Raw genomic sequence first — 24,759 nt, forward strand, 5'->3', positions numbered from 1 at the left:
TATCCATAAATAATGACAGAAAATGACAAAAGCCATCCGGTGATTTGTGATTTAGGGCTGAATTTTCATTGACAATTCAGGGACCATTTTAATGTTATTTGGTCAGGAGGATAAGTCCCTTAAAATCCATCCATGCATCAAGAGGAGAGAAGTCAATAAGGTAAAACATTTAACTCATATGTAACTCCCGTTGATTACTGAAAATGAAGGTAATTACTTTTTGTTTTACACGTTTACAGAAATCTGAACATGGGATAAAGGAAGGTTAAAAATTATTTTATTTTGTTGACATAGAATCAAAGGTTTTTACAGAGGGGATTTGGGATATCTCTTTTTTCACTCCATGAATTTGAAAATACTGTCAGCAGCCATCAAACATTTTGACAAGTTTTTAGTAATAAAGTGTGGTAAATCAGGCTATGAATGGTATATTAAAAAAGAACCTGAGTAAAAACCTACAGAATATCGAAGGAGACACTAGAGGTGAATGGGGGGGGGGGGGGGGTGTAATTTATGACATCACCATGAAGCTTTAACCAGTTGATTACTTACACAAAGACTTTTTTTGTTGTTGTATTTAAATATGCAAATGAGACATTATCTCATACTAACTTTTGGTGAATTTAGGAGAAATCTAGATGCCAATAGACAAATAAACACCTAATTTTGGATGTTTAAAGAAGCACAATAGTCCAAAATCTATTGTTGGTGTTGATGTTTGGTGATTTAAAAAGGAATAAATAGGCTTGAAGGACTCTTCTTACCAAACGTCCATGCGTTATGGTCCTACAAACCCGACAATGCACCCTCGAGGAACCCTTTATTTCCTAAGTGTGCTGATAGGCTGGCGTGAGCGCGCATCTTAACGGTGAGTGGAGCCCCCCATTCTCAAATGAGAGCTGCGCGCTCCCGCCGCGGGAGAAGTGAACGCGCTTGAGGGGCTGCGGTCCCATTGACGGTTCCGTCTCCCTGACAGCAGCATCAGCATCAGCATCAGCGGCGGCGCTGCAAAACAAGAAGTCACCGCCTCGCCTCGCAGCCACGCAGCCGGGCCACTGGTCCGAGCGGAGACCTGAGCCGCCTTCAGAGGACCCCCCCCACCCCCACCCCACACCCACCCCCCTCTGCCCCGGCCTGAAGGAAGGAAGCGAGATCCCCCTCCCGTGTGCCATCATCCCGACCGACTGCCGGAGATATGGGCTCCCCGTAATACGGAGGTGGCGGAGGGGAGAGGCGGGCGGGCTGGCGGTGGGAGGGGGGTGGGGGGAGAAGACAGCGGAGCAGCGAGAGGGAGAAAGAGAGGCTGAAAGCGGCAACCGGGAACCGAAGCGTTACCACCACCGCCGCCGCTGCTGCCGCCGTCACCGCTGCTACTACTACCGCAGCTAGCACCGACAGGGCTGCTGCCACCGGCCCCGCCGCCCTGGGTGCCCCCCGTCGCCGCCATGGGAACTCCGCATCAGTCGCTCCAACCGCCGCTTTGTCCGTGGACCATGTCGTGATCCGTGGGCTCCGCCAGCGGGTTTTCTATCCGTGATCCCGACCGAGGCGAGGAGGGGGAGGAGGAGGAGGAGGAGGAGGAAGAGGAGGAAGAGGAGGAAGAGGAGGAGGAGAGGGAGAGAGGGAGGGAGGGAGGGAAGGTGGTGGTGGTGGTGGAGAAGATGTTCGCCTCGGTGGGCCCTCGGGGCGGCCCGCGCCCACCGGTCGCCCCGGCCATCCCGGAGCCGGACCTGAGCCATCTGACGGAGGAGGAGAGGAAGATCATCATGGCTGTGCTGGCTCGGCAACGGGAGGAGGAGGCGAAGGAGGAAGCCATGATAAAGTAAGGTGGAGAGAGAGGGGTAGTGTGTGTGTGTGTGTGTGTGTGTGTGTGTGTGTGTGTGTGAGAGAGAGAGAGACTGGGCCTGAGCTAATTCCGTTCTGAAGATCCACCTCCGTTCGTGGATGAGACGTTTCCAGGATCACTCCACTGTATCTGATCATGCATATGTGTAGCCCATGTGTGTGTGTCCACATCCTGCAGCCCCCCCCCCCTCCCCTCCACTCCACTCATTTACACACTCACTCACTCACTGACTCACTCACTCACTACAGGCCCATGCAGGCTACAGCTGTGGTGCCAGAGAAAAAACAAGCAGTGTAGACCAGGACCACCAGATTGCCTCATTACAGATTGTCACAGTGAGAGAGAGATCGGCGCGGCGGCGGGTCAGGTGTAACTCAGGAAGGGAGGACGACGAGGATGTGATGGGAAGGATGAAAGGGGCGTGTCACCCTTGCATGCATCATCAGCAGCAGCGGCGTCACACTCCACTCCGATTCCTCATCTGCACCTGTGTCCCTTAATGTCACCGCATGTCATTTACGCCGGCGGCCCGAGTCGAGCCGGCGAGGCCTCGGACATTTTCCCCAGGATGTTTCATTTTTACGGATGCAGCAGTTATTAAATTCCCCGCTCACCGAAGGCCCCGGCTTTGAGGGTGTAGTGGAAGTAGAACCCTTCCTGTTGGCTTTTATCTGTGCAGCATCCAATCTCAACAGCTGCTGTCTTCAGCTCCTGGGGTGCGGTTGAGCGCTTTTCTCAGCCGTATGCGCTGTATGTAGGCCAGTGCTCTTGCAGAACAGCAATCACACAGGCTGTTATAGAACCAGTAGGCCTATAACAGGGTGTGTGTGTGTGTGTGTGTGTGGGGGGGGGGGGGCTATGTGTGTAATGTAATTTTGCATCAGTGTGCATCCACGGTGTGCATCCTCCTCCATACATGCATGCAGAGCGGCCTCCTACAGATTTTATTTGTCACCCCCGAATCCGTTGCAGAAACGGACCCACATCCGGCCGCCCCCGCTTCCTTCCAGGACCCAGAGAACGCATCAAGTCGATGCCTTTCCCCGCGTTTTCTGCATTGGAGCGGCACGCACAGACCGGGCAGATAGAAAGATGTAGACCAAACCCACCTTAAGCCAGATGCTCCTCAAGCATTTTTACGTCCCTGTTCTATTTTAAGCCCCTGTGTGTGCCGGACTGGTGGCCCGGCTCTGGAAACGGAAGATCGATTCATTGCATCTAAAAGAAGGAAATGTCCAACACATGAGCTCCGGCTCTAAGTGGCTATGCATCATTTTCAGTGGAGAGGCCGTGGATCCACTCGTATCGCACTGTAGCGGCTGCAAAAATAAAAGGCAGGCTGTCAGCACATGCATGTCTTAACCTATATTGGCTTCTGTGCCACCCCCTCCCCGTACCCCGTCCCCCCTCATCACTGTTTGGATGGAGATTGCCACAGCAAAGCGGTGTGCGTGTGCGTGTCTTTACGATCTCCACTGTACTGTTTGACGAATACATGCATGGTGAGTGTACTAGCAGTAGGGCCGTGTGGGTTGTAATGCAGAGAGGCAGAGAATGCACTGCTCTTACGCTCACCATCAGCTGTTAAAGCATGCAGTATCACAGTATATGTGTACGCATAACTCCCTGTTGGTGTATAGCCATAGCGGCAATTATGTAACGGTAGATAAATTGTTGCGTCCTGTCCGTAATCATCATGAGGTAAAGTGGCCTGTGATTTACACAAAGACAGATGGATGAACTGTAAATGACCTCCCTTCTTTTAAAAGCCTCAATCCCAGTTACACAAATGGGAAGTACAGGACCAGAGTACAGTAAAGCTCCTCCCTACAGCCACATAACAAAGCTTCAATGGCTGGCGTTCGCTCACTGCATTAGAAAGATAAGAATTGCCCTTAAAGATGTGTGCATTTTATTGATACACTCAAGCACAAGTGATCAAACAGCTTAGCAGGTCACTGCACTGAACTGATGCAACCGGAAACTCAGTGTATGTATGTTTTTGCATTGCATTGCAATCTCTTAAAGGGACAGTTCACCCAAAATCAGAAATATACACTTGTCCTCTGACCTGGAGTGCTATTTGTCAATCTAGATTGTTCTGGTGTGAGTTGCAGAGTGTTGGAGATATCAACCGGAAAGATGTCTGCCTTCTCTATAACATAATGGAGCTAGACGGGAATAAAAATACATTTGATAAAACTGATGTAAAGAGGTAAACATTCATGACGCTGTAACATTAGCTAGCTCAGTGGCGCTAGGTGAGCTAGCAGTAATATTCGTTTTAGTTCGGTTGGCGGGTATAGTTTGTTAGAAAGAAAATAGTCCCCACATGAAATTGCGCACAACAAGGTCTGGATTATTTTGAGTAACCGGGTCATGATTTCTGGGAAAAGACATTGCTGATGAGTTTTTTAGAAATGTTTTATTTTGGCGCTTTGAGCACCACAACCCGAGGGCCATCTGGTCCCACTATGTTGGAGAGAAGACCGATATCTCTACGGCCAATACCTCCAAAACTAGGAAGCTCACTCCAAAACAATATAGATTGACAGATAGCCCTAAAGGTAAGAGGAAAAATATGTGTCTTTTGATTTAGGGGTGAACTGTCCCTTTAATGTCAGTATTATCTTTACTCTCTGGAATGAATTATATTTCCGTTGCAAAAGCTCAAGTATGTTTGTGCGTCTGTTGCTTGCATCTGTTGTTTCTCTCGATTAGATGACCAAGATGTGCTACTTATTGTAGGGTACATTGCGATGCATTGTGCTTTTTTAGCTGATCTACATGAAATGCAAACTCCAGAGAGCTGGGACACATCTCAGAAAATCAAACAAAACAAGCTAAAGTCAGGCTTTTACTTATATTCAGGAGTTGAGTCTCTCTAAAAAAATAAACCGGACCTTTAAGGACCCTCAGGGTGTTTTAGCCCCTCAACTGTTGGGGATGCATTGATCCAAATTTTCCCTCCTGATACTGTTTTTGATACTTCAGTGTAGGGAATCTAACGATACAGTAGGAGTGTAAGAAAATATTATTACACTTGCATGATTATTAGGGGTGTAACGGTACGCGTATTCGTATTGAACCGTTCGGTACGACGCTCACGGTTCTGTTTTTTATGCTTATGTGTTGTTAAGAAGACACCCCAGAAGATGGGTCACTCAGGTATAGTTCCATCATTGTTCAAAGTCAAAGAATAACTTTATGATGTATTTAGGCATTTATAATTTTCTCCTGTACCGAAACGTACCGAACCGTGGCTCCACTGTATCGTACCCAACCCAACCGTGAGTTTTGTGATGATTATGTTTCGTGATACCATATCGATTCGCAAAAACAACATTGATTTTTCTTGCAAATATTAATGGCAGACAGTGGCTGAGATTGTACAAACAGTAGTGCTGTTATGTTGGATGTTACGGGGATAAATGCAGATCCCACTGAAACCAATGGACGCCTGAAACGATGATTAGAAATCAAAAAAAGTGTGGGATTAATTTGAAAATGTCAGAAAAATGCAGACTACACAAATAAAAGCTACTTCTATGGTCCCTTTTAATCTTGTATTCAGACAACAGACTCCAGTAAAAATGACATCACTTCAGGAAAAAGTAGCATAACTGTACTCAGTCCCTTTTGCAAGTAACGCAGTGTCCTTTACGGTTTAATCCAAGGACATCACATCTACCTCAATCTCTACTTTGCGAGGTTCGAATGCATGAGGTACAAAGAGATATCAGCTTTTCCTAATGTGCAGAAAGTGTCTCTTAGAGAGAGGGGTACCGACAGTGTTGACAATAAGTAAGACATGTCTGTTTTCGACAGCGTGGGCGTTGGCGGGGATTTCTCTCTTGAGTTCCCTGTGTGATCTGACTGATCAGAGCTCATGTTTATGGATGAGATGGTTTCCAATCGCACAGCAAATGTGTCAGTGGACGTATCAAAAGCACATCATTGTTGTCTAAGGCCTGTCTTCGATGCCTAAGGGTACCTGTGACACCGCAGTGAGAGTCTAAAGGAGCAGTTCAGTTCGTATTCGGAGCATTTGCTCTTTTGGTTTGGCCCGTTTGGTTTAGCGAGTAGAATGTCTTTCAAACTCAGGTGATGCAAAATAGCTGTACTGAGCTTCTATGCTTTTAAATCATAACATGCTACAATTCATTAGGAGTGAGAACATAATCAGAGCTAACTATAGAGCCTTAATACACATGGTTATATGAAGAGAAGAAGGTGAATATTGACATTTGAAAGCCAGCAGTTACTCATAGGAAAGCCTATGAACATAAGAGAGGCAGAAAGTCAGAGCGTCATACTGTCCAAAAACCAAAAACAGAAACGTAAGAGTCTTTGACATTTTCCTAACTATGTGTGTTTCAGAGAAGAGAAGCCTATCCAAGCAAGAACGGTGAACCTGGTTGGGCAGAAGAAACCACAGCAAAATGACGTCCGGTGAGTGGCAACAGTCGTTTTTGTCAACCACCAACTCTGTATCACCTCGTCGATATGGAATTTAAAGAGGACATATCATACTCATTTTCAGGTTCATACATGTATTTGGAGTTTCTACTCTAACATGTTTACATGCTTTCAGGTTCGAAACAGTCTTTACTTTTCTCACACTGTCTGTCTGAATATACTTGTAATCACCCTCTGTCTGAAACGCTTCTTTTAAGCGCCTGTCTCTTTAAGCACCCCTCCCGAAAAAACCTAGACTGCTGTGATTGACTTGCGAGGAAAATATGGTGCGCTGGTTCCATAGACTGTATATAAGAAGTGGGGTCACCCATTGGTTTGTAGACTGCTGTTTTGAAGCCTCAAGTTTGTCGATTTCGTTGCCAGCCAATGAACAGTCGTGACCATATTTGGAATGCGTATACGTCTCCTGGTAGCAGCAGCGACCTGTCAATCACAGTAAGCCTGCCCTAAAGCATACTATGCTTTATAGTCTATTTGACTCTAAATAGACCATCATTTACTAAATGAACATCATGCTGTATTGAAGAACACTTGAAACTAGAGATTCAGACCATAAACTCATGTTTACAATGTTTACTGAGGAAATAAATCAAGTGAGAAGTAGGTTCATTTTCTCATAGACTTCTATACAATCAGACTTATTTTTGCAACCAGAGGAGTCGCCCCCTGCTGGTCAGTAGAGAGAATACAAGTTTAAAGACACTTCTGCATAGGTTTCACTTGGCAGAACCGGAGGTTGCCGCCTGGCTGGTTCCAATGAGCCTGCATGTGACATAGGAAGCTAGATCTGAATGGCTTGCTGAATAAAATGTTTTCTGATCTAGGCTGCTCCACAGACAACTGACTGGATTTTCTTATTTCACATTTTGCGGATTGGTAGGGACCTCAGATACTCAAATGCGTGTGCACAAGCACTGTATAACTGATATTTCCCGAAGTGGCCCAAAACAACCTCCAATCAAGAGCTGGCAGTCTCTTCCTTGCCTCACATTCACGTTATTGTTGTGAAATATATTTCACACCTTGGATGAGTCAACAGTATAATAGATAAACTCGTGCTCTGGTTACCTATCTTTCGCAAGCATGACTCAAGCCATTATTATGGAATTTGTGTGGTACTCATTTATAATTGTTCTGATTTATATTTAGGGACTATGCCTCAGTTTGTGTCACTGAAAAAATATTTAATCAAAGCCACACACCTCTTTACCCTCGGAGTGAGTTAATATCCTGTTAAACACACACAGACACACACACACAAGCCCAGTTGCCGTCCATCATTTATGAGACAGAAACTACATTGCTTCCGCTGTAAAGACGGACGTGGCCAGCGTGGTAAATCCTGTCCAGATCCTGTTGAGTCATTAGAGATCAGCTAATGTTGCCGTCCTCCTCCGTAGAATTGGCTCAGGCTGGATTCAGATGCTCTGGGTGTCTCACGGTTTGCTCAGCTCTCCTGCCAAGCTGCTTGTCTGGAGGAATGACTTTCCATCATGTGCGCTTGGGAAAACAGTTGAACAATGCGTGACGTTGTGATATTTGATAAGATTGAATAATATACAAAATCAGTAACCAGTTCTATTTTCCCATAGTAAAGCCCCCAAAACAACGGTGGCAGGAGAGCTTACCACACACTAGCCGGCTACACTAGCCGCTACTGCTCTCCAAGCTAGCTAACTGGCTGCTACTTTATAGCTCAGTTGGTCACTAACAGGACAACACAGCTTATTGGAGAGACTGTTTGTACCATGGACTGCTGTCACTTAATTGTCTACAAATCGTGCCGCTTTTGTGAAGGATTTTATAATCTGGAAGAGCAGGGTTATATAAAAATGAGTGGTGCTAATAAACTGTAGCTTCCTCTGTTTAACTTAGCTCTCTTTCCCCTTCGACGGCCAGTATGGAATGCACAAGTTAACTAAAGTTGAATCATCATGAAAGATTTGTGAGCCGGTTTGTGGAAAAGTTGAGCTTTTTTAAGTGCAATGTCTTTATTCTTGCAAAATGTCCCCTTTATCCAACATGTTTTACTTTCCCAGAAGAAAATAGGTGTAACAGTATATATATATATGTATATATATATACATATATATATATATGTATATATATTAACTCGTAAACTATACACTTCTTACTAGGAATGCTGCTTTCACATTTTGACCCACCTGACAATATATGTGTGTCCGTGGCACGTGGCAGACTCGTATTGTGCCACAAGTCTGCACTACGTAAATACTACCATGCAGTACCACGTGTGTAAATATGACCTGCAAAAAAAAACAAATATATGAGACTGATCGATCGGTGCATCTGCGTTTGTTACCAATCGTGACAGCAAAACGATCAGAATGCGATCGATCTTCGAATCCTGTCACACTTGCAACACATTTATAGCCATGGCTAGTGCTCCTGAGATTCATGGGTACTGTCGTATTTCATGCTATTTCACATACAGAAAAAAATGAAATTCCTCAGGAACAAAGTCGAAATATTTCGTCCAAATATTTATTCCCCTTGATATTATCGAGGAAACCCCCGTGAGTTTAAAGTACACTTTCATATGCAAATCTGCATTGGGAAATATAGTCAGTGGTGCCAACCTCTCTACTTCTATATTCCTAGACTTGCAAAACCGTGGAGCACTTCCATCTCTTTGCAAGCTTGCCAACTAGCGTCATACCGAGAATGCAGGTGGTCAGAGGTTAGCTTTCAGTGAAACATCGCCTCCCATCTCGTCTCCAATTAGTGGGGATTGGATGCTTGATGGGCTGGTCAGGAGCCATTCTTCATGAGCTCATTCTTCTAGGCTCAATGATCGTCTTCCCTTTACCGCTGTGTGTGTGTGTATCTGGTTATTTGATCACTGGTTGTTAATACAGACTTGAATTGCAAATTATATTTGAAACACTCTTTGATATCATATGAATGTCCCCGCTGACTTGGTTGCGCGTTGAAATACGAGGTTCCACGCATTGCTGTTTGCTGTGACCTCTGCAGCCAGTCGTGTCTTTTTTTCTTCTTTTTTTCTGCCGCACAATGATCAAAGGATAAAGCTTGTTTATGTTCTCTCTGTGTGCACTGTATGTGTGTGTTGGAGTGTGTGTGTGTGTGTGTTGTTGGATCAGAGAGGGAGGTGGGATTACAGAGTAAGTCAGCTGGAGCACATCTGCTTCTCTGAGGAATCCCACAATATGGCCCCCTGTTTATAACATTATACAATCTGTGCCTCTCCGGTCAGTATTCCCTCACATTATTCACCAGACGTTACAGTCAGTAATCCTGCAGTAGTCCTTCTGCAGGGGCTATTGAGGTGGGACTGAAATAACATTATGTCTATAAAGTGATTTTATAAACCAGGAGGACTGTTCCTGAGCTCCTAGAGGCACATTCATGATGTCGGGCTTCATGAATACAATTGGCTTGACTTGACTCTGTTAAAGGAGCAGTGTGCAAGATTTAGTAGCATCTAGTGGTGAAGTTGCGGTGCAACATGGCGGATTCCGACCTCCCGCCGACCTGTTGGCTTTTAAAAAAAACATTTTTATTTCATGTCTGAGTAATAAAGATAATGCACGATAATGAAAATAAACTGACATTGCAATATTCTATTTTCTGCAAAATATATTGCAATATGAAACAATACAGGAGACTGCTTTTTAAAGTTAAATGCACCAATCTTTGAAAACAAAAGTAAGAGGCAAGATGAACAACTTCTAGTAAACAATTTCATAATAACACATTGTTTTAATAGAAGTGAATGGCAATGGCACGGTGAAAAAATCACACCCACAATCATGGTTAACGACCCTGGATCCATGTTTCCAAATGGGTCGGTGGGTTTGCCGACACAGGCAAACCATAGGCCCATAGACATCGGGCCCTCGCACTGAGTACAGTCCGCCACGGTTGACAGTTGCGCCAGGAGCCCCGACCATCAGTTACAACTACAGTGTTTTGGACGACTCGGATATTCAGCTGCATTTACTCAAGCTAGAGTACACGGCTGAAGAGATGCAGCGGAGAGAGGCGGAGGCTGCATTAGCCGTGCAAGAGAATATGGCCGACGGGGGCCCCCCCGGTGTCAGAAGCTAGCTCGCAATGCATCTTGGTAGAGGTACTGCCGGCGCAGGTCCGTGAGCAGGAGAACTCAGCTTTCTTGATCAGTGTAGTGGACACTGAGGAATTTGTATTGCCTCAATTGACTAAATTAACCATAAACACTGATTTGACGTCCACGGTGGCAAATGTTTTTCCTTTTAATATCGGTATCTCATAATGGAACGTTTTGGTCATTCTTTTACTCATTTCAATTCGTAAAAAAGCTCAGGGAAACCCTGGATGGCAGGCTGTTCGCTGTGTGCTTCTCAAGGCATGATGTTTATTCACAGACTTATTCAGTCTGTAGGAAATAAAGTGGGCAGGGAAACATGGCTGCTGACGGTCTTCTTGCCAGATGTTCGTCAGGTTGATCGGCTCAGTAGAGACTTCTGGTGAGCCGCCGATGAAGTTGCTGGCGATCTCAAAGCGCTGTGAGAGAGAACGGCTTGTTCTAAACTTGACCACTGTGTACTTTTGAGTCCATCTCTTGGAGTTGCAGACGTTTCAGAGTCTGTAGGGGAACATGCAACAGGGTGTGTCATTAACGACCTTGTATTACTGAATGCATTTTTTAAATTAGCATTTTGTTCTCCGTGTTATTTAGTCTTGTATGTTCTCTTGAAGGTCCACCATTGAGAGTTCTCACGTTAATAATGAAGTTGTTTTGCATACCAGTGTTGCTTTAACAAAATTTATGAAACAAATATTGTGGTCACAAAATATAAGTTGTGAGATGAAATGGGTGAATTAGGACAGCTTCATAGAATTTTTTGGTCACTGCTCCGACCCCCATGTCTACACGGCAAACCCCAAGCTTCTTTAAAGGCAACATGGATGTAATGCGGTGTAAAGGTGTTTACACTCCACATCGCTAAATGCGATTGGTGTCAGGTGTCCCCTGAATGCAGGGTACCATGGTGACGGCCCAGCAGCCCCATAGTAACCTCGGTGACCCCCTGGGATTAGCGAGGAGTCACATCCTCACTTCCTTCAGGGATTGGCTGTTATCCTGGTCTTCCCATGAGTCTCTGCTCCAGCAGGGACCCCCGGGGGGGGACTTGAAACACTCTCACTTACATTTCTGCACGCTTGAGAGAGTTCCATCTTTACTGGATAGGAAGCATTTCATTTTTATTTTTTTCCCCCATAACTGGGTCTTTTGCGTTGTTATATAAGGAATGAATTGATGGCATGAACTAGCGGTGCAACGGATCACAAAACTCACGGTTTGGTTCGTATCACGGTTTTTGAGTCACGGTTCGGATCATTTTTCGGATCAGCAAAAAAAAATATTTCTGGAAAAATACTTAAGATGTCCAAATTGAAACAAAATAAAATATATCAATAAAAATAAAACATTTTAGAATACTCAGTTCTGTTAAGTTTATGTGCAACATGAGGTATGTTGAGGTTCTTTTGATCAACATTGAAAGGAAAAAAGCCAGTGTCTACAGAACCAAAAAAGTGAAAAAAGAAGATTTTGAAAATTTTGAAATCCTTTGTTTTCCACAACTGAGAATGGCCTCATGTCTGCAGCAATAAAGACTCCAACAGATGTTGTAATAGCTTCAGCCCGGTCGGATTTTGCCACAAACGGTCTGTTAAATGCCGCGATGATAAGTTGTTGTTGTTTTTGTTGTTGTGGCTTAGCCCCCATCGCTGACAGACTGGGATGGTGTCTCTTCATATGTGTGGACATGCCCGATGTACTGCCGTTGTCATATGTCTTTCTCTTTAAACAACGCCGACATACCGTAACGCTTTTGTCCACCACCCTTATCCTGTCATTATAAGTTACAGGGAAGTCAAAATACTCCCAAATTTGCGACTTAAATGACGGCGGGGGCTGGGACTTGTTACTTGAAAAGGAACAGCAGCAGTATAACTTTAATACACTTTAATATGATTAAACTGTGAACAAAAAAAATAAATGTATCCGTGGTTCTTACAAGTGTGCCGAACCGTGGCGGATCGATCCGTGATCCATTACACCACTAGTATGAACACAAAGTTTTATTATCACACAGTGTAGAGTATTTCATGCTTGGGTTTTACACATTTATGTTTATCTTATTGAAAAAAAAAAGACATCCACTAGTAGTAAATAACATTGTACAGAAGTTAATTGGTGAGATTTGGGAACGGCGTTATTGTGTTATTGTCTGATGGAACAAACATGAGCATTCAGACAACTTAAATAGGGCTGGACCCAAATACTCAACTATTCGGATGTGCGTTTGTTGTAGGTATTTGATTTTAAAGTTTGGGCTCGGCTATGTGGGGACGTTCATGGCAGCAGTTTAAGCCTACACATTTGGATATATGTGTGAGTTTCTGCATTGCCACCTCGCCCACAGCAAAAAATGTCAGCCATACCCAAGATTTGTCTCCAGTATCTGAGCCAGCTCACTAAAACAATGCTACTCAGCAAAAAAGAGAATTAATTTCACACAGTTCAAAGTTCCACTATACATTTCACTACCAGGATCGTTACTAGCTATTATTGGTATCAGTGGATGTTGAATTGCTTGCTAGAAGCTAACTAGCTTTGTTAAGCTAGCAAGCTAGCTAGCTCTGTCAATACGGAGTTGGTACAAATTACTTATGATATGTAACAGTAAGCAGTTAGTTTGCTTAGTTTGCCAAACTTGTTTCATTTAAGTCACAAATAATGGTAAGAATTTGAGAAAAGTGAGCCAATTGGACTCACAACCAAAGACACGAACAGGACAATAAAGTATTGAGCAAAAATAACAAAAGGTCAGTAGCTATTGGGCTCGGAATCAGACCCGTCTTGTTTTGGACAAATGTGCAAGTTGGGAGCAATGATAATAATAAAAAAAAACCATTACTTGACATGTCCTTTCCAAATCACACAAATAATTCTCACAGGCTGGTTTCATCCAGCATTCACAGAAAACGCTACGAAATTCACACTGGGCAGGCGGCTGTTTGAGGTGGATGGGTCCAACAAACAGCGATCGTTCAGCCAGGGGGCCGCTCCTCGAACCCTTACGTGAAATGAGAAGTCAACATTTACGGTTTAGTCGAGTAACTTGCATAATACGGCACTTCGGTGGTTATTCAAACCAAAATGACGGTCTTTTCCTAAACCTAAATAGATGGTTTTGTTGCCTCAACTACAGACTGTATATAAGAAGTGGACGTAGTCACCGTGACGTCACCCTTTGGTTTGTGGACTGCCGTTTAGAAGCCTCGAGTTTGACGATTTAGCTTTCGCCATCTTGGATTACGGCCGTCGCCATGTTTTGTTTTCCGTAACCAATGAATGGAAGTTATCATATTTGTGCTAAAAGTCACATTTTGAACAACCCATCAATAACAAGGGGACTACAAATGAATATACCAATGGATCACATTTGATGTTTTATTTATTTTTTTGTTGAAAGAGTGGCCAAACTCTGTATATGTGTGGGTACATGGCAATGTGTGAACACGCACGACCTGTGATTGTTTGTGTTGAGGAGTATTCGGGTATCTGTGTTTGTCTGTGTGTGTCTGTGCGTATACATGCTGTGTGTCTGTGTGTATACATACTGTGTGTGTGTCTATGTGTGTCTGTTTGTATACATGCTGTATGTGTGTGTCCGTGTGGATACATGCTCTGTGTATGTTTCCGTGTGTATACATGCTGTGTATATGTGTGTTTGTGCTGCCTGGCTGTGTATGGCGTTGCCAGGCCATATGGAGCGCTGTCTGGGGAGCACACTACCCACTTAGCTCTGCTGTTGGCTCTGGTGCTCTCTCCATCTGTCCCTTCTCTCTCTCTCTCATCCCGCTCTCCCACCCTCCCTCTCTCTGTTTTTCTTCTCATCTTTGTCTTTTGTTCCATCTATCTTTTTTATATCTGGGAGCTCGCTCTCTTCTTAGTTTCTCTCTTTTCTTTTCTGTGCTTCATCTCATCGTGAGCCAAAAATAGTCTTCCTTAGGTATTTGTCCAATTACAAGTATGTGTGTGTGTGTTTGTATGTTGGTGTGTGCACTCCAATAAATCAAGTGTGCATGACAGAGCTAAGTGTGTTCTCAAGCACTCCTTTTCACCCACTTTCTTTCCATTTGGTGGTAATTGCTATCATCCCGCAGCCACCGTGCTCTTGAACATCCACTCCGGTGCGAATGGCGACGGGGTTCGGAGCTTGAACCAACACCGACTATAGCTGGCAAACGCCCTCCTGTGGGCTCCAACAACGGTCCATTTATTTAAAGGGGAAGGTTGAGATCCCGGAGCCAATAATCTATGAAACGGCCGGGGGGTTGTTTACGGGTTATTGATAAAAAGTGATACCACAGTGCATGTTTCGAGCTACCTTCCTAATTCACCCATAGACTATATATAAGAAGTGGAATTAGTCATCTTGACGTCACCCATTGGTTTGTGGACTGCCTTTTTGAAGCCTCGAGTTCGGCATTTTGGCTGTTGCCATCTTGGCTTTTTGCAACCAGTGAATGGCAGTGACCATATTTGGACTATGATGAAGTAATGTAGAGACGCCGTATACGGTTCTGGTAGCGGTAGCGACCTGTCAATCACAAGGTAGCCACACCCTAAAGCATACCCTGCTTTATGGTCCATTTAACTCTAATTGGCTCATAATTTACTAAATGATCATGCTGTATTGTAACACTTGAAACTAGAGATTGAGACCATAAACTCAAGTTTACAATGTTTACTGAGGTAATAAATCAAGTAAGAAGTAGAGTAATTTTCTTATAGACTTCTATACAATCAGACTTCTTTTTGGACCAGAGGAGTCTCCCCCTGCTGGTCAGTAGAGAGAATGCAAGTTTAAGACACTTTTGCATTGGCTTCACTTTTCAACCATTTAACACTTACCATTGGCTCGTTGGGTACAGGAACGCCCATGTTTACTTCTTTACTTTGTCATTCACAGCTAGTTCATTCATGTTATTGCCGTACAAAAGTCCCACACGAAAAAAGACAGCAGACAACAGTAAACGATGAGTTTGGTTTACGTGTTATTACACGGCCCATAGTTATCTTGGCGACAGTTCAAGTCGTAATAAATCAAGTGAGAAGTTGGGGCATTATCTCATAGACTTCCATATAATCTGACTTATTTTTGCAACCACAGGAGTCTCCCCCTGCTGGCCAGTAGTTCTCAGAATTTGAGATTGTCTCTGAATCCAAACCAGCCTTCCCTCATCCCAGCTGATATGCTGGGCGTCCACAGGTTCATCATGTGTGCAGCAGCACATGGTGTTCTCATTACCTGTTACCTGAAGTGCATTGGGATCAATTATAAGGGGATTATAAGCACTGAGCTGGAGATGGTTAGCCTCATACTGTAGGGGCAAACATCAATAAAATACTTGGAGAAGCACTATGTTTCACCCCGAGAAGGTCTAATATGAACTATAAACACTACGGAAAAGTAACTTTGAGTTCTTTGCAGTTATGTATTTTTCGTATTTTGGCCAATGCATTCCGTCTCTGCATTCATATGAAGATTCTGTTTACAGAGATTACTCCTGGAGAGACAGTGACGGGGCAGTGACGATATCAGCTCCTGAGAATCACGCGTTTCCTGATAGAGAGCAGCATTTCAAAGAAAGAACGAGCGGAAACAAATTCCAAAGAAAGAGCGAGGATGAGGGGTGAGGCACATCCACAAAAGGAGGTGGAAGGGGGAGGTAAGAAGAGTGGAGGAGGGAATGAGGAGGAAGGATAAAAGTGCAGGAGGCGCACAGGAGGGAGTTAGTTTGGTGAGCTACAGTTTGAAGGCATCACATCCACTCGTACCGCATTAAATCACAACTGTCAGCTTCAGCATGAGTCATCACTTTTCGTCTCTTTTGGGAATTCCCCCCGAAAACCCAAATCTGCTCTTCTTTAGTATATATTATAACCAAAACTTGAAATCCCAAAGCGTTAAAAAATAAATAAAAATCGCTGAAGAAGGACAAGTGTCTCCTCTCCAATAAGTTGTAAATACTATCAAAAAAGCAGAGGGGGATAAGAGAGAGTGTGATATAAGGAAAGGATGGGAGGTTGAAAGGAAGGATGGGGGAGTGGAGGAGGTGAGAGTACATCCGAGCAGCTCAGCATGGTGAGTTCTCTGACGGAAGTGAGGGTGAGGGGAAGGGATGGGATGGAGGAGGAACAACAGAGCTTGGCACGGACAGAGACTACTAGAGGGCGAGAGATTCTCCGTGTCCCTGCTGCCATATGGTGAGCAGCCAGGCCACAGAAAAAACACATAATATATGCACTGAAAAGGCTAATTATGTTGTCGAAAATAATCACATCCATCATATTCTTCATGCAGAGATAGAGCTTTCTATTTTAAGTAGAATACATGTTCCAACTGGAATACTCCATTTTATTCATTTTGCATGTATAGATACTTTAATTTAATGAGAGACACATGACCGAATCGCTTGGTTAATTACAATGAATAGCTAACCAGCTAAAACTAAAGAAAACCTAAGAGGTTGAACAAATATGATAACGAGGCCATTTCTCACAGGACTAGGACTAAATAAAAAACATAGCTGAAAACACTACTCAGTGGAGCATTTAGCAGCTAAAGAGCCAGAACAGAGTTAAAAGGAGAGTGAACTGGACTTATATTCATCAGGTGGCCAGAAACACGACTCCAAATAAATGCTTATGCGGCTCTGTCTGCTGAATGTGTTTAAAAAGGAAACAGTTTGCTAACACGTGGTAATATGTCAATGCTGCGTTCACAGCTTGTTAAGGGCAACCCTTTAATTGATGCAGGTTCAATTGCTGTATATTTTATTGTTAGTACTTACAGTAAGATAAAGGGGAAATGTATATATGCTTTGGAAAATTCGGTTTTAATTATTACAATGATTACCAAAAAGTAATTTTAACTTCATCCAGTAGAACTAAAGGTGACCTCATTGACCCTTATCTAAGTCCTGTCCTCAATCAAACGCAGACTAGCCAATCAGCTCTGACCATGGTTCGACAACCATCAAGCTCTGCCCCATAGAATCTCATGCAATGGTTTCAGATGTTCTTCATGTTCAGGCTGGTTTCGTGGATTTGGATCTCATCATGGTTAAACATTGCGTAATAGTGATATTTGTTACCCGGAGGGGTTGGACGGAGATATACGTTTCTAAAACTTTATGTTTTCACATGAAAACCTAGCTAGCCGGGCTAACCTAGCTAGCCGGGCTAACCTAGCTAACCCTCGCTACTGAAGGTATATAAACACATGCTGCTTTTGCATTTTAATGATTGTAACAGTGAATTAAGACATACCCAGCTTTTCACGCACAGCTGCTCATTCATTTCATTGTCTTCTGTCTGGATCACCAGGTGATGCGGTGGTTTACTTTTACACTTCAGCTTCTATCTTCATCTTTTCAACCCGTTTTCACTGCTTAATCAGTTTGACATCCTGGATTTATCCTTCAAACACATTGTAGACTCTTCTGTCAGCTTCTCTCAGAAATTGCTTTTTCGTTTGACCAAACAAATATTTCTTCAGGGAGTGCAGTTAGTGAGCTCCATGGTAGGTCTGACAGCAGAGTGGGGCGGGGCTTAGCAAAGGGTCAATTGATTTTGTGCATGTTGCGCATATTTCTTGAAAACATAGCTTATTGTATCATGATGTCAATACTCCAAACACGATACAAAATCGATTTCAATTTTATAATTAAACCATTTTTTTAAAGTCTTTTAAATTAAAAGACTTTCATGTCCGTTTGATATAACCTAGCACAATTCAGGCCAGCTTCATAATCCTGGAAAGGTGATCAACTATTTTATCTGCAAATAATAAGGTGCTAAAGTGAGTGTAGGTGGATCGCCTTTGCATCCAAACAAATCCCTTTTCTGCATGCACACACACACACACACACACACACACACACACACACACACACACCTACACACACACACACACACACACACACACACACACACACACTCAGTTGCTGCAGACTGGAAAACCATTTCTAATTCTGGAATGCATTTTACCTTCCATTCAATTTCACAAATAGCATGAGAGAACGTTTCACAAACTTTTTAATTCTCGTTGATTATAGGACACAGAATGAGTTCCAATCAATCATGTAGATGTCTCCTCTACAGCAGGGGTTCTTAACCTTTTTGACCTCGGGGCCCAACTTTTCAAGTACAAAGTGTCCCGGGGCCCACTCTGACTATATGCATCAAAAGTGTCAGACAACCTGTAGGTCATACAGAAACAGAGCAGTGGGCCTTTGGAGTCAGTAAAAGATTTTTGTCCGCATAAAATAAAAAAGTATATTTCAGTATAAATAACTTCCGGTGGCTGTATCTGTACAGGTAAAGGACAGTGTAGGGCTGTAACTACACTATCAGTGAACAACTGCCTCAAATTTGAAGAAGATTGGACAAAGTATGACCATTCTACAGAGTTTCTTCATGAAGAGATCCAGGCGGAGCTCTAAAAGGACATTTGGAGACCCAAATGGACACATGGTAACCAAATAATATTCTGACACACTAAAGGTGTTTCTCCCTTTATATTTTGATATTATATTATTTTCCTTTTATTTTTAGCCTTTGCAAATTGCAAAAACGATGTATATATGGTCGAAGACATGGTGTGTGAGTAGCGGACTTGCTGTGCGTAATGGCTGCGACCGAGCGCACGAACGAGAATGAGAATAGCTCAGTTACGCAAACGTTGGTTGACGGTGTATGGAAGAGGAGGATAAGTTTGTACTATAAGTACTAGCGTTTTCTGAAGGCAGTAGCTCCATGGTAACATCCGCTAGCACGTTGTCGGGTCTGTAATGTGTCTTTTTCCATTGAAATGCTGCAAGATACGACTTGCAGCGGTTATGGCGACTTTGGACAGTGTGTGTGTGGGCTCCTTTTGTGGAGAAACCATAAGAAATGAAAGAAAATCGATGATTTCTTTGCAAAGATGAGGATTTTGGGCATGCTGGGATACCAAACACGGACATGTTTTGTGACGTATTTGCGCAAACAAGCCGTAGGAACGGAAGGGGAGGGGATCGAGGATACCGGTGTTGAACAGGCAAAACCCTTGTTAAATAAATGAGATGATACAATGTGATGATCACAAAGACATTTATTATCATGTATATGTAAACCTGCATACACAACAAGAAGCCCAACAGGCTTTCCCACGAGCGTTGGATGTTTCGTCGCTTGGTGTCGCTTTATTTTTGAAGGCTTCAGTGCTTCGTTTGATAGCATTAGCTCACATTCCACACATTGAGCACTCGGCTCTGCCTCGTTGCCTCCGTTCACAAAGCCGTACTTAAGAAAGTCAGGGTTGTACTTGCACACACATTTAGACTTTTGGGGGGTATGGCACCACTGTCGTCTTCATTTTTTCTTTTTAATAACTTATCCATAACTTTCGCTACAGGCTAGCGGCTAGCTGAGTGTCTTCTTCTGCTTATTGCAGCTTGTTAAACAACTGACTGACGCATTACCGCCACCAGGTGGTGGGAGCCTATATTGTAACTGAGCGTCTCATGGATAACAGTAATATCTCTGGTGTCTTCAATTGATAACCTATGCGGTCCCGCGGCCCTCGCGGCCCACAAGTGCAAAACTGAAAGTTTTTCGCGGCCCTCTAGGCCCTATGGTTAAGAATCACTGCTCTACAGCAAACACGTATGTGAGTGTGTGTGTGTGTGTGTGTGTGTTTGTGTGTGTGAGTGTGTGTGGGGACTAGATTAAAAGATAGGACCGGAAAGGTAAAAAGGATGCTAAGAGGGAGAGCGAGTTGGAGAGAATGAAAACTTTTCAAGGTCTTTACTTCAAGCATCTCACAACAGAACTGAGTAACAAGGGACGGAGTTTCCTTCAAAATAAGTGTTGGGAGAACAAATGGTACCGAGCCGGAGTGCTTCATTTCTAAATGGCCTCAATGTGATTTTATTCTGACACTGACTCATTGTTATTTGATTCATGTCTGCCGGCTTTTTGAATATCGATCCAGGAACCAGAAGGAGTGACTCATACTCGGCCACATGAATCTGATGACTTGTTGTGGTTGACTGATGTGATGTATTTCCTTCTCCTGTTCTCATTGTTTGCTTTTATTCAGTATGCACTACTTTGCCACACACACACACACACACACACACACACACACACAGACTCACATCTGTTAAATTGTCTGTTGTCTACCAAGTTTCCGTTCACGAGGAGACCATAGATACCTAATGAGACATGCGTTTACAGTAGATTATTGCCTCTGGTACTCACTTTAGCATGTCGAGTGATAGTAGTGTATAATGATCGGTTAGCATGTGTTGTGCGAAAAATTTCACATTAACCTAAGTGAGGGACAGCGTGTGCTAGCAGGCTACCAGGTTAGCCTTTGACCTCTGTACATGTACTCTGTAATAACCACATAAATAGAATAAGGAATAGAACCGTCATTGAACGGTTGTCTGTGGTCATTTGCTTGTACAAAAGAAAATGGCAATTGTTGATAGTTGTTCCAGTGACAACGCACGTTGCAAGACAGCGTACGCAGCTCTGGAGACGAATGGCTGGCTGGTTAGCTATATGTGACTAGCTTGTCCTTCCCCAGAGCGGCGGGGATACGAGGCGGGTGGCACCGCTGGCCAACGGCTCACCGTTCTGCTCATTTGCTGTTAGCAGTGTAGCATGGCAGAGTTAGCAAGCTAGCCAACTAGGCAGCTGCACACTAGTTACATAGCTAGCTTGCTAATTCCAACGATACTTGGTACTCCAGGCAGGAGAAGAAAGGAATAAAGAAAACTAAGTTGTTCAATTAAACTAATTTACTCCGCCTTTCCACGCTTTGTAATGTTACGACGCCACTGTTTCTTGTAGTCGTTACTGCAAAATCTCACCTCGGTGAGTCCGCGACTTGCAGTAAGTCGGTTTACTTTGTACGGAAGTTAGCCCGCTACAGCGATCACAATGGAAACGATACACCTAAAAATGGCCACCTTTCTGACAATCCAGCTATGTTGATTTGAATGGGATAAGATTGTTCTTTCTAATCCTATTTCTTTTCTACAGTAATCATTTTCAGTATCCTCTCTCCATCCCCTTTCCCCTCCCATATCATTTATTCTTTACATTTTTAGTTTATTTGTCATCTATGATGCTTTTATTCGGACTCTCTGCAGTACGCTCTGTCCACACATTTACATGTAAGAAGTGTAAGTGTAAGAAAAGTCCTGTTCGTACACATTTATGTTTCATTCTTCATTAGCAGTTAAGTCTCAGTAAACAACTGTGATAGTCTACTTTCACTTAGAATTTACAAATCGAACATAAATAAATGTAAGAAATCTGGGCAAAAAAGGTGGAATTGTGCCATGAGATAATAAAATAGAAAAATAGATTTGGAAGTAAAGAGCTTTGGAAATAATCAAAAAACTCGATGAACCCAATAAGAGAATGACATTAAAAGCAGAGGTGTAGTAAGGATGAAAGACTGCCCCGAATCCCTCTATGCATTTAAGATTGAGTGTAGTTACATCCAGCCAGGCATTATTAAGCCTAATACCAATAGAAGTTATTTTGGATTGAAGCCACCACAAAAATGCCTCTGAAATAACTAATAAGACACCAATAATAAAACAAAACATACGGGTTTCATATTCCAGCCCTGTCTCCTATAAGATTACCCTCCCAGTCAACCAAACTGTATAGTCAATTACATTTCGAGGGAAACGTATTTTCTCTTTGATTCAGTTTTGACGTACCACAAATAGGTTTCTAATCAAAGTTCGTTGAAGTACTTAAAATGAGGAGGTTGAATTAAAAGAAGTCATTGTTGACTTGTACTATAGTCAACCCCTTATTCTATATATAAGAAGTGGGCGTAGTCATCGTGACGTCACCCATTGGTTCGTGGACTGCCGTTTTGAAGCCTCGAGACTGGCGATTTCGCCGTCACCATTGTTTTTCCGCAAACAATGAATGGAAGTTACCGACATAGAGACGCAGTATACGGCAGCGACCTGTCAATAATAACAGTAAGCCCCCCCCGAAGCATACTCCGCTTTATGGTCTATTTAACTCTAAATGGATAGGGGTGGTGGGAAAAATCAATACAGCATGGTATCGCGATATTTTGCGTGGCGATATTGTATCGATACATGGACGCCAAGTATCGATCTTTTATTTTATAAACTATTAAAAAAAAATTAATAATAATAATAATTTACTAGAAAAATCAAATCAATTGCTTTTTCAGTCCACTAGATCAGGGGTTCTTAACCTTTTTGACCTCGGGGCCCAACTTTTCAAGTACAAAGTGTCCCGGGGCCCACTCTGACTATATGCATCAAAAGTGTCAGACAACCTGTAGGTCATACAGAAACAGAGCAGTGGGCCTTTGGAGTCAGTAAAAATTTAAGACTTTTGTCCGCATAAAATAAAAAAGTATCTTTCAGGATAAATAACTGCCGGTGGCTGTATCTGTACAGGTAAAGGACAGTATAGGGCTGTAACTACACTATCAGTGAACAACTGCCTCAAATCTGAAGAAGATTGGACAAAGTATGACCATTCTACAGTGTTTCTTCATGAAGAGATCCAGGCGGAGCTCTAAAAGGACATTTGGAGACCCAAATGGACACATGGTAACCACATGATATTCTGACACACTAAAGGTGTTTCTCCCTTTATATTTTGATATTATATTATTTTCCTTTTATTATTAGCCTTTGCAAATTGCAAAAACGATGTATATATGGTCCAAGACATGGTGTGTGAGTAGCGGACTTGCTGTGCGTAATGGCTGCGACCGAGCGCACGAACGACAATGAGAATAGCTCAGTTACGCAAACGTTGGTTGACGGCTTCTGGAAGAGGAAGATAGGGTTTGTACTATAAGTACTAGCGTTTTCTGAAGGCAGTAGCTCCATGGTAACATCCGCTAGCACATTGTCGGGTCTGTAATGTGTCTTTTTCCGTCGAAATGCTGCAAGATACGACTTGCAGCGGTTATGGCGACTTTGGACAGTGTGTGTGTGGGCTCCGTTTGTGGAGAAACCATAAGAAATGAAAGAAAATCGATGATTTCTTTGCAAAGATGAGGATTTTGGGCATGCTGGGATACCAAACACGGACATGTTTTGTGACGTATTTGCGCAAACAAGCCGTAGGAACGGAAGGGGAGGGGATCGAGGATGCCGGTGTTGAACAGGCAAAACCCTTGTTAAATAAATGAGATGATACAATGTGATGATCACAAAGACATTTATTACAGTATTTCTCAATTGCTAAAACACTAAAACCCATTGGCTGAACAAAGTTCTCAGTTGCCTGAACTCATTTAGCTAATTGTGCAGTCTGTTGTCAATACCTTAAACTATTTCACATGGTAAAACACAATTTGCAGATCTCACTTAGATTTTTCAGCAAAACTCTAAACACATTCTCAGTCTCAAAACACATTCTGCACTCTAATGCACATGTCATCCACACTGGTAAACACAAGTGGCAACAATCAAATAGAAATAGAGAACACATGTCATTGATTAAACACAATCACTCAAAATTGATTTCACTTGTATCAAATGATGTGACACAACCAATATAAGCCAGTTTAGAGAGCAAACAGGTGGTTGAAGGTGATGTCGACGAAGTGCTCTGGCCTGACCCAGCCCAAAGACAAGAGGAAGCACATTGATGACATGTTGACTCCTTTGATTTTTGTCCCTTTCACTGTAGTATTGTATACTGTAGTAGGCCTACAGTGCATTGTAGGCTGTATAATGTACAATAAACAAATTGTATGGCCTTGAACATCGTGCTTTCTATTTGTTACAGTAACAGTACTGACTGCTCAATAGATGTTGACTGGTTGCAGGTTCATATCAACAAAGAACAAGAATTACAGTATCACAGAGACAAAGGACACGTTTGTGAGCTGCAGGGTACAGTGCTGTAAAAATAGGGGTACAAGGAGGAGGAAGAACAAAAGAAATTGCAAAGAGCAAAGCACAGTAGTCATTTCTGATCAATTTTGAGCTACTGTAATGGAACATGTTTTCGTTCATATGAAATTTGTTTTGAGATTAAAAATCGACTTCTCCCTGAGAACTATATGTTTTGAACAATGTGCTTTCTATTTATTGGTGTATTGTTTACAGACTGCTTGATGGTGTATATTCTTTTGATCACTTTGTTTATGATTTGAGAGCAGTGTTTGATTTTGAGCACAGGTAAAACTGTTTTGAGGCGAAAGTTTCATTTTGCAAGAGGATTCAGAGGTTTTGTAAATAGTGCTTGAAGATGAGGTTTTGTGTTTACAGTTTTGAGAGAATGGGGGACCGTTTCAAGAAATGTGTCTTAGCAA

At 43.0% G+C, this 24,759-nt stretch overlaps 1 protein-coding gene across 2 annotated transcripts in view; it reads left to right on the forward strand.

Moving 5' to 3' along the window:
* Window positions 1–1,661: 1,661 nt before the first annotated feature.
* rims1a (regulating synaptic membrane exocytosis 1a) overlaps window positions 1,662–24,759 on the forward strand; it is a gene marked incomplete at both ends in the record, with an annotated part of 97,215 nt that continues 74,117 nt past the window's right edge. For both annotated transcript variants that reach the window (XM_079279683.1, XM_079279682.1), the window contains 2 exons: window positions 1,662–1,822; window positions 6,227–6,298. In XM_079279683.1, coding sequence (XP_079135809.1) covers window positions 1,662–1,822; window positions 6,227–6,298 — 233 coding nt within the window. The remainder of the gene's footprint in view (window positions 1,823–6,226; window positions 6,299–24,759) is intronic.

This window comes from Melanostigma gelatinosum (assembly GCF_949748355.1).
Source record: "Melanostigma gelatinosum genome assembly, chromosome: 12".
NCBI lineage: Eukaryota > Metazoa > Chordata > Actinopteri > Perciformes > Zoarcidae > Melanostigma > Melanostigma gelatinosum.